Here is an 8648-nt window from a genome sequence, read left to right on the forward strand (position 1 = left end):
TGATGGTGGAAATGAACCATTAATAAAAGAAGGAATACAAAAGATGAGCTGCATAAGTAGTCAATGAAAATGAATTAAAAGAGCAATTAAATTAATATTTCTTACTATCGGACTGACAAAAAATGAATAAGAATATTATCCAATCCTAGCAGGATTAATAGGAATGTGAGCCTTGTTAGTCACCATTGCCTAGAATGAAATTGATAATGCCTTCCTGGAAATCAATGCAGACTGTGTCAAAAATGTACAAATGTGTGCTTTGTTACTCAATAATTACAACTTCCAGGAGCATATTCTAACGAAAATAGTAGACAATTGTGCACATATGTGTGTGGTATTATTACTGATAATAGTGAATGGCTTTAAAAATATATATCCAGTCATAGGGTATTGATTAAACTATCCTACAGAGGACTACTGTCATTACAAATTAGATATTAACTAACATGAAATTACGATGTATTGTTAAGTGGAAAAACACAGGTCACCAACCACATCTTACATAATACAGGTATGTATTTTTCTCAAATACATACATATATTTGCTTGGGTGCGTTTTAGTTTGGAAAAACATATACCAAAATGTGAATGGCCATTCTCTTTAGCCTATAGGATTCTGTTTCATTCTTTTATCTCTGTTACTGTTCTGTCTATTTATTCTCTCCCCGCTCAAAAAACATCTATTACTTCCATGATAATGTTAATTTGTCGATAAGAAATAAAGAAGTGGCGTGCTTCTAAAGTGCCTGTCCAAGCATAAAAGTAACCATGCTCCGAACAAGCACGCAGGCTCACAGGTTCCAGCGAGGGTTCCCACGTGCGATTCTGGTCGGGGAGGTCAGCGTCCGCGGCCGCCTCCGATCCAGCCCCTTTTAGGCACCTCCGAGGCCACCCCAGGCGGCCCGCGGGTCCTCGCGGGGGGCGGAGCACGCCAGCCCGGAAGAGACGCCGCGCCGCGTCGCGCATGCCCTTTCCTTTCCAGCTCCGGCCCCGGACGTAGCAGCCGCCGAGGTGCGTTTCTCCGCGGTCCAATTTCCATCGGTGTCCATCCTGGTTTTCCAGCTGTCGTAGTCGCCGCTTGTCCCCGGCGTCGGGACGGGGGAGCCACTGTGGCTCCCCCGCGCGCCCATTTCTGGATAGATGGGCCGGGGGCGCACTTCGCGGGGGGCGGTGGGGAGCTGGTAGAAGATTGGCGGCCGGTTGGCGGAGGTCGAGGCGGGGAGGATTGAAACCCTGGTGCCGCGGCGACTCTTTTGGCGAGGTTAGGGAGACTGCGGCCCCCTTGCCCGCCTTTGTTTCGATACGGAGTCCCTCATCCCTGACCGCCTCCTGGTCTGGTCCTGGAGCTCTGGTTTGGGGGAAAGAGTGGTAGGGGATGAGGGTGCGAAGGCCTTGGCCCTTTGGTTTGGGGTCAGCGGCCTGTCACGAAGGGAGGGCTCCCCTCCAGGCCCACCCTGCGTCCTTGCCCCTGGAAGTATTCCGCGCTAGGTACAGTTGCTGGTGTTAACCCAAATAGTCCGGGAATACAAGGTTTGCTGCCCCCCGCCCCTACGTTATATTTCTGTGGGTGTGAGAGTAAAGTCTGTAGCGAGCAGTTACCCTACTCCTGTTTTGCTCAAACATCATGGCAAGTTTTTCCTCCAGGGTGTTTGAGAGGTGGAGGAGGGTAGCCAGTTTTGCAGGGTTTGAAGCTCTCTCTGCATGTTTATCACGGTGTGGTTTGAGGTACCCGCCCTTTGGACTGGGATTCCCTGGGGATCGTTCTGGGGTCCTGAACTTGGTTGCTGGGCCCTGGCTTCATTGCTCAGAAATGTTCTGATGATATGCTTCCTTCCAGATGTTGATGCCCAAGAAGAACCGAATTGCCATTTATGAACTCCTTTTCAAGGAGGGAGTGATGGTGGCCAAGAAGGATGTCCACATGCCCAAACACCCTGAGTTGGCAGACAAGAACGTTCCCAATCTTCACGTCATGAAGGCCATGCAGGTAGCCTGGGGGCTGCTTGAGTGGGGTGCAGATGGAGGGATTTTCCACTAAATGTTCGAGGCACATTCCAAGGAGAGGTCAGGACAGCCAGAGCTGCTTGCTGCCTTGAAGGGCGCTGAGGTAGATACACCATGAAAACTCGTCTATGCAATTTAGCTTCCTTTTGCGCCAAGCTTCTCGATTGAAGCCTCTGGTTCTGTCCTGATAGTTGTTTTCTGTCTTCCAGTCTCTCAAATCACGAGGCTACGTAAAGGAACAGTTTGCCTGGAGACATTTCTACTGGTACCTTACCAACGAGGGTATCCAGTATCTGCGTGATTACCTCCACCTGCCCCCTGAGATTGTGCCTGCCACTCTGCGCCGCAGCCGCCCTGAGACTGGCAGACCACGGCCCAAAGGTATGTTGCCCATGTAAAGGCCTGCTCTGAAGTTGATCCTTCTCTGGGGGGGTGTATGTGAAACTTGGGGGGATCAGACAGACGAGGTCTTACCATACACCATTGGTGTCCACTTGAGAGGGGGCTCTGGCTTGCAGGACCTGGGCCAAGTCCTGGAACCTTTGTACTCTGGCATGGGACTTGTCATGGAACCGCGGTCAGGTCAGGTCTTCAGGGATGCCATTAAACAGAGAGAGCATAGTGTGCGTCCTGGCATGTATGGTTGAGCATTGAGTAACTCTTCGAGACCAGAGCAAAGCTGTTTACCACATGTGAAAGAGATGGAGAGTGTTCTAGAGTTTCTTGGCAATGAGAGCAAAAACAAAAGTCAGATAGGGGAGGACGGGTGTGTATATAGTTGTAGCGTGAAAGGATGTGCTTGTGGGGGATGAATTACATTCTGGCTCAAGATCATGGTTGGCTCACAGTTGTAGGTTGTCAAGGTTATGGTTCTCTTTCTTTAGGTTCTGAAAGAACTTATCACAGGAACTTTGTAGGAGCAGCAGTTTGTGGGCTTGGGTGATGAGGTGCAGAGGGTCCTAAAAACAGATCACCAGACTGCCCAGATTCCCGTGGAGACAGGCTTGGTAGCGCTCAGGAATTTGTATTTTTTTATGACAGCTTCTTGGTGGGATTCTGGTGGTTGGGTGGGATTACGTATCAGTGGAGGAAAGGTTCTCCACTACATCTTGGAATCCCAGGGTGGGGGAGGTTCCATTGTCTGGACCCCACGGATTCTGATTTGGCTGGCATAGATGGGACCTGGCATTTATTTATTTTAGTCACTCACTACAGGTTCTACAGGTTCAGTCTAACTTCTCATAAGAAAATATAGTTGACCCTTGGAACAACTTAGCGGTCAGGGCGCCTGTGATGTCATTGTCCCCGTTCCCACCCCCCCCATTGTCCAAGATTTTTTGATTTTTTGAAAACTATTAATAGTTTGCTGTTGACCAGAATCTTACTGATAAGAAATAGTTGATTGATAATCTTAAAATAAAGAAGAGAACATTAAGAAAATAATCAACATATTTACTGTACTATTATACTCTTATCGAAAAAGGGATTGTGAACCCATGCAGTTTAAACCTGTGATGTTCAAGATAACTACGATCTATATTCTAATCATGTGGATTTGAAGGAAAGTTCCAGGGTAACTAGGTGGAGAAGGTACCAGATTAAACTTCCAGTGTTGATGAGAGTATCTTAAAAGTAGCTTTTTTTAAAAAAATATTTTATTTATTTATTTGACAGAGATCACAGGTAGGCAGAGAGGCAGGCAGAGAGAGAGAGTGAGGAAGCAGGCTCCCCGCTGAGCAGAGAGCCCAATGTGGGGCTCGATCACAGGACCCTGAGATTGTGACCTGAGCTGAAGGCAGAGGCTTAACCCACTGAGCCACCCAGGCGCCCCTTAAAAGTAGCTTTTAAATCTGCCGTTATATCCACAATCTAGTGAGGTGTGTGAAGAAGCCCAGAGCAACTAAGGACTCTTTGGTGGCCTCTGTATTTACACCCTGACTACTGGAAGTGGGGCTTTCAGCTTATTGTACTTCCTTTCCTGTTTGCCCAGGAGATTTTCCACTTCAGAGGTGGGTCACGTTCAAAATTTTGGCTGTTCAGATGTTTGTAGAAACGGTTGGATTGCTTAATTTGCCGAGTAATTGGAAAATGTGTGTCTGGGTTGAGAAATAGAATAGAGAAAAGTGATCCTTTTACAGATGGGTGGCATTTTAACTTTGCATGTTCTAGGCTCTGGAGAAGCCAGTGTCAGTGATGACAAAATTTCTAGCTGATAGCTCTGGGTCCAAGAGTTCTGTCCCCTTTAACCCAGCATAACTAAGTTGTTTCCACTTCTCATCCTGAAGGGCACAGAGTCTGCACATTGCCCTACATTCACATGTCGTTTAATTTGTATAGGTCTGGAGGGAGAGCGACCTGCAAGACTCACACGAGGGGAAGCTGACAGAGACACCTACAGACGAAGCGCTGTGCCCCGTGAGTGATGCATCCTCTCTGTCAGGGGCATTGGGGAAGAGTCCTTGGATTCTTGGGCACCCTGGCTGGGGCTCAGCCCTTGAAAGTGCCAAGGTGACCAGGAAAGATTCTTGGTCTCAATCTTCAGGTCCTTTTTAGCTGGAGTACTTTATGTTTCTTGCCTTGTTGCAGGGGTTTGATGGGTGGGGTTAGGACAAAAGCCTGCTTCATTGGGGATACAGACGAGTTCTGTTGAAGACCTCTAGAGCAAAATTGAAAACTTTCAAGAAAGCAACATGCTTTTCTTAGTTTTGTAGTTGTGTTCCTGTGTCACAGACTCTTGAGGGCACCCACTTAAGTTATCCTTATTGTTTTCTTAAAAAATAGTTTTAAACAGAAAAAAATTTCATTTTTTTTTATTACTTTTTTATTTTTAAGATTTTATTTATTTATTTGACCGAGAACACAAGTAGGCAGAGAGAGAGAAGCAGGCTCTGCACTGAGCAGAGAGCCCAGTGCGGGGCTCGATCCCAGGACCCTGGGATCATGACCTGGGCTGAAGGCAGAGGCTTTAACCCGCTGAGCCACCCAGGTGCCCCCAAAATTTTTTTTTTAAACAGCAGGTGTTTGCATTGATTTGGAATAACAGATGTTTGTTCATTCAGATAATGTATATACATTGAGTGTCTGACTTGCCAGGCTCTGTTCTGGGAGCCAAAGACTGTGCATAACAGACAAAAGACGTTTCTCATTGAAATTGCGTTTTAGTAGTAGGAAACTAGTAAGCAGAAAGGACTGTCTAGTATGTCCATGGCATGGGTGCTGCAGGGAAAAATTCAAGCAGAGGGATCAGTGGTGCAGTTTTCAGGGAAAGCTGCAGAAGTACGATTTAAAAAGCAAACACCTGAAGGAAGGAGTCAGCCAGTGGCTCTCTGGGGGACGACCGTGAAGGCACATGGCTTTCTGAAGCAGAAGGCAGCCGGAGAGTCATATTGAGGATGTAGGTCTCATAGCTCTGTGGGCCATGGTAGGGGTTGGGATTTATTTTATTTATTTTTTAAAGGGTTTTATTTACTTATTTGTCAGAGTGCACAGGCAGGGGGAGCAGCAGGCAGAGGGGGATGTAGACTCTGCTGAGTAGGGAGCCTGATGTGGTACTCCATCCCAGGACCCTGGGATCATGACCTGAGCCAAAGGTGGATGCTTAACTGACTGAGCCACCGTGAGTGACTTAACCATCCTAGGGCTTGGGACTTTTATTTTTTAATAGTCCATATCTTTGTTGAGAGGCAGTTGATGGTGATATGAAAGCAAAGTATGAAGGGGCATTTTCTTTTCTTTCTTTTTTTTAAAGATTTTATTTATTTATTTGACAGATCACAAATAGGCAGAGAGGCAGGCAGAGAGAGGTCGCGGAGGGCGGGGAGCAGGCTCCCTGCTGAGCGAAGAGCCCAATGTGGGGCTTGATCCCAGGACCCTGGGATCATGACCTGAGCCCAGTCATCTTATTCTCAGTGGCTTTAACCCACTGAGCCACCCAGGCGCCCCATGAAGGGGAATTTTCATTAAGTTCTTTACTGTTGCCTGTCTCTGGTCATGGCTGCTAATTGTTGAAACATGAAATAGAAGTGATCACTTGACTTGAGTATGTTACTGAATAGTAAGAATTTTTCAAACAAACAGGCTCTCAGTTCAGAAGAAGTTAATGGTTGCTCCTATTAGAAGTCACACCATGTGGGGAATCAGTCAGGGAGACGAGGTTGGGCGTGAGCCTCATGGGTCTCCAAGTTGAGGTGGGGTGAGAGCAGCCTGAACAAAAGTAGAGTTGGGGACATGGTAGCTTGGGCTGCAGGGAAGTGAGGGGCAAGAGTGTAATGATGGATGTGGTCTGAAATGGGCCAGCGAGAGACCCAGTTGAGATATTAGACTACGCCCCCTGATGGTGCTGTCCCCATCCACATCCCTCGTGAACCATAATTTCCTAGTGGCCATACCTAAGACAAGTGGAAAGTAGTTTACAGCAATAAATCCAGTATGGGTTTTTTTAATCCAGTATGGTTTATTGTATTTTTTTTTTTAAGATTTTAAATGATATACACCCAACATGGGACTCAAACCTACAACCCCAAGAACAAGAGTTGCATGCTCTACCAGCTGAGCCAGCCAGGCACCCTAAATCCAGTAGATTTTTAAATGTTATTTTAACATGTAATCTGTATAAACATTAGCGAGTTGTTTCGCATTCTCTTAAATCTTGACAACTTACATGTATGTTGCACACATCTCAGTTTGGACTAGTGGCCACCATACAGGCAGGGCAGCACTGGGTCTTTCATCTTATTCTTTATCATGGTCATGCTGCTGGTTGGTTTTGCTTTTGTGGGCCTTCGTGTCCTTTATCTCTTCTTCTGTAAGCTAGATGCCAATCTGAAGCATGTAAGTAACTCGGTGGGAAACGAGGGTCCTCTTTGGCCATAGAGAGGGGCACATATCCCAGGCTTTGTGGTCTGGGCAGCCTTCCTGGAAGTGACAATTTGGGCTGTGAGTTTGGAAGGATGATTTAAGGAAAGCTGCCCCAGGAAAGGGAGGGGGCAGAAGTGGTTCACAGGGTGTTCCCACCACTCGGTGTAACTTATTTGTACTTCCCGGGGTAGTGCTCGCTTCGGCAGCACATATACTAAAATTGGAATGTACTTCCCGGGGTATGTTTGCGGACATGGCTTCTCCTGCAGAATCATCCTGGAGACCTGTCTTCCCTTGGTCTGTAACAGATCATAACATAAGATGACTCCGAATTGGTGTTTCTCCTTTCAGCTGGTGCCGACAAGAAAGCTGAGGCCGGGGCTGGTTCAGCAACTGAGTTCCAGTTCGTGAGTATCCCTCTTGGCTCTCCCTAGACGTCATTGTTCTGGCCTGGCCCTGGGGGCCTGCAAGTTCTAGGGATCCCATGCAGTGTTGTGGGTCCACCCCCTTGCTACAGTGATTTCCCCCCAAAATAACATGAATTCTGAGTTTTTACATGAAGATGGAGTATATGAACTTTTGTAAACAGATATATTACTGAAATGAGTCTCCCAAATCAGTACTACATGTGGCATAGGGTTGGTTTCTTCCATTAGTGAGCATCATAATTGTGACTCCCTTATTTTCATGAATTAAGATTTAGGGTTAAGAACTCCAGACTAGAGATTGAGTGAGTTCTAGAACCAAGATGGCTGGGGTCAGGGTCTTCATCTTTTTCAGATGATGTGATATTGGACACATCCCTGCTGTGCTTCTGTTTTCCTCATCCTTAAAATAGGTGTTTCAGTTGTAGTTGTGGCAGGTGCTTGTGCGATTAGGCAGAGTGCCTGGCACAGGGGTGGGCGTAGCCCTATTGGAGTGACAGCTGTCCTGTGGCAGGTCATCATGGAACAAGTGTTCTCTGTGGCCTCGTTTGTGGGAAGGTGGTGTGTGTGGCAGGCACAAGGTCTTGTCCTGTGCTGAGGGTGTGTGTATGTGTGTGTGTATAAACACACCCTTGAGTGGGTATCCATATTCCTATTTTACAGATGTGGAAACCGGCCTGGGTGGTGAATGTGGCCTCATAGTAAAAGGCAGGGCTGAATTTATGGCCTGAACTCTTGAGCTTCACGGGGCCCTGTCCTGTGATAACGAGGCCTGCTGCTCAGCCTGCTACTAATGCTCATGCCGTCTGTTTTCTCTTGCAGAGAGGCGGATTTGGTCGTGGACGTGGTCAGCCACCTCAGTAAAGTTGGAGATTGTTTTGTGTTGAATAAATTTGTAGCCAGAAAAAAATTAATCTTGTTGTGTCCTATTTGGTTTGCATTATGTGGCCTGAACCGGAATGATAGAAGGATTACAATGTAAATGGGGCAAGACTGGACTGGGGTAAGGGGTCATCCCCATGCAGGGTGGCATCATATGTGGCTGTTTATGGATGCAGTCCTGGCCCTGTGTTCCAGGACATAATGTCCCATTGAGTGCTGTCCAGTGTGGTTGCTGTTTGGGGGCTAGTTGGAGAGGGGGGGCATCTTCTCTAGGCGGTTCCTGCTGGTGCAGCTCTGCAATGAGGGCATGTTGCTGCTCTGTTAACCCCAGAATTTAGTCTCAACCTTCAAGGCTTAAGGTTTATATGAATGGAAGGAGAAAACAGTTAAAATTGCACAAACACCTGAAAGGAACCACCAGCCGTAGGAAGAACCCATGGGAGTTTTTGTTTTTACATAATCACAATAGCTGGTTGGAAC

At 47.0% G+C, this 8648-nt stretch overlaps 1 protein-coding gene across 2 annotated transcripts; it reads left to right on the plus strand.

The window, feature by feature from the left end:
• The first annotated feature begins 906 nt into the window (after nt 1-906).
• Nucleotides 907-8196, plus strand: RPS10 (ribosomal protein S10). Of its 2 annotated transcripts, none has more exons than XM_044255058.1 (6): nt 907-1011; nt 1838-1987; nt 2214-2385; nt 4342-4419; nt 7213-7268; nt 8109-8196. In XM_044255058.1, exons 2-6 carry the CDS (start codon nt 1838-1840, stop codon nt 8148-8150), a joined length of 498 nt encoding a protein of 165 aa, XP_044110993.1. In that variant the 5' UTR covers nt 907-1011; the 3' UTR covers nt 8151-8196. The 2 variants fall into 2 exon arrangements, with proteins under 2 accessions (XP_044110993.1, XP_044110999.1); XM_044255064.1 differs by lacking the exon at nt 907-1011 and adding an exon at nt 1167-1261.
• Nucleotides 8197-8648: the final 452 nt, after the last annotated feature.

Source organism: Neovison vison, chromosome 1, assembly GCF_020171115.1.
Source record: "Neovison vison isolate M4711 chromosome 1, ASM_NN_V1, whole genome shotgun sequence".
NCBI lineage: Eukaryota > Metazoa > Chordata > Mammalia > Carnivora > Mustelidae > Neogale > Neogale vison.

Excerpts from the sequence above, each read along its gene's own strand:
- RPS10 (XM_044255058.1), top strand. The coding sequence starts at position 1,838 with ATGTTGATGCCCAAGAAGAACCGAATTGCCATTTATGAACTCCTTTTC. Across the intron at positions 2,386-4,341 it reads TGGCAGACCACGGCCCAAAG|GTCTGGAGGGAGAGCGACCT; the intron begins GTATGTTGCCCA and ends TAATTTGTATAG. Across the intron at positions 7,269-8,108 it reads CAGCAACTGAGTTCCAGTTC|AGAGGCGGATTTGGTCGTGG; the intron begins GTGAGTATCCCT and ends TTTCTCTTGCAG.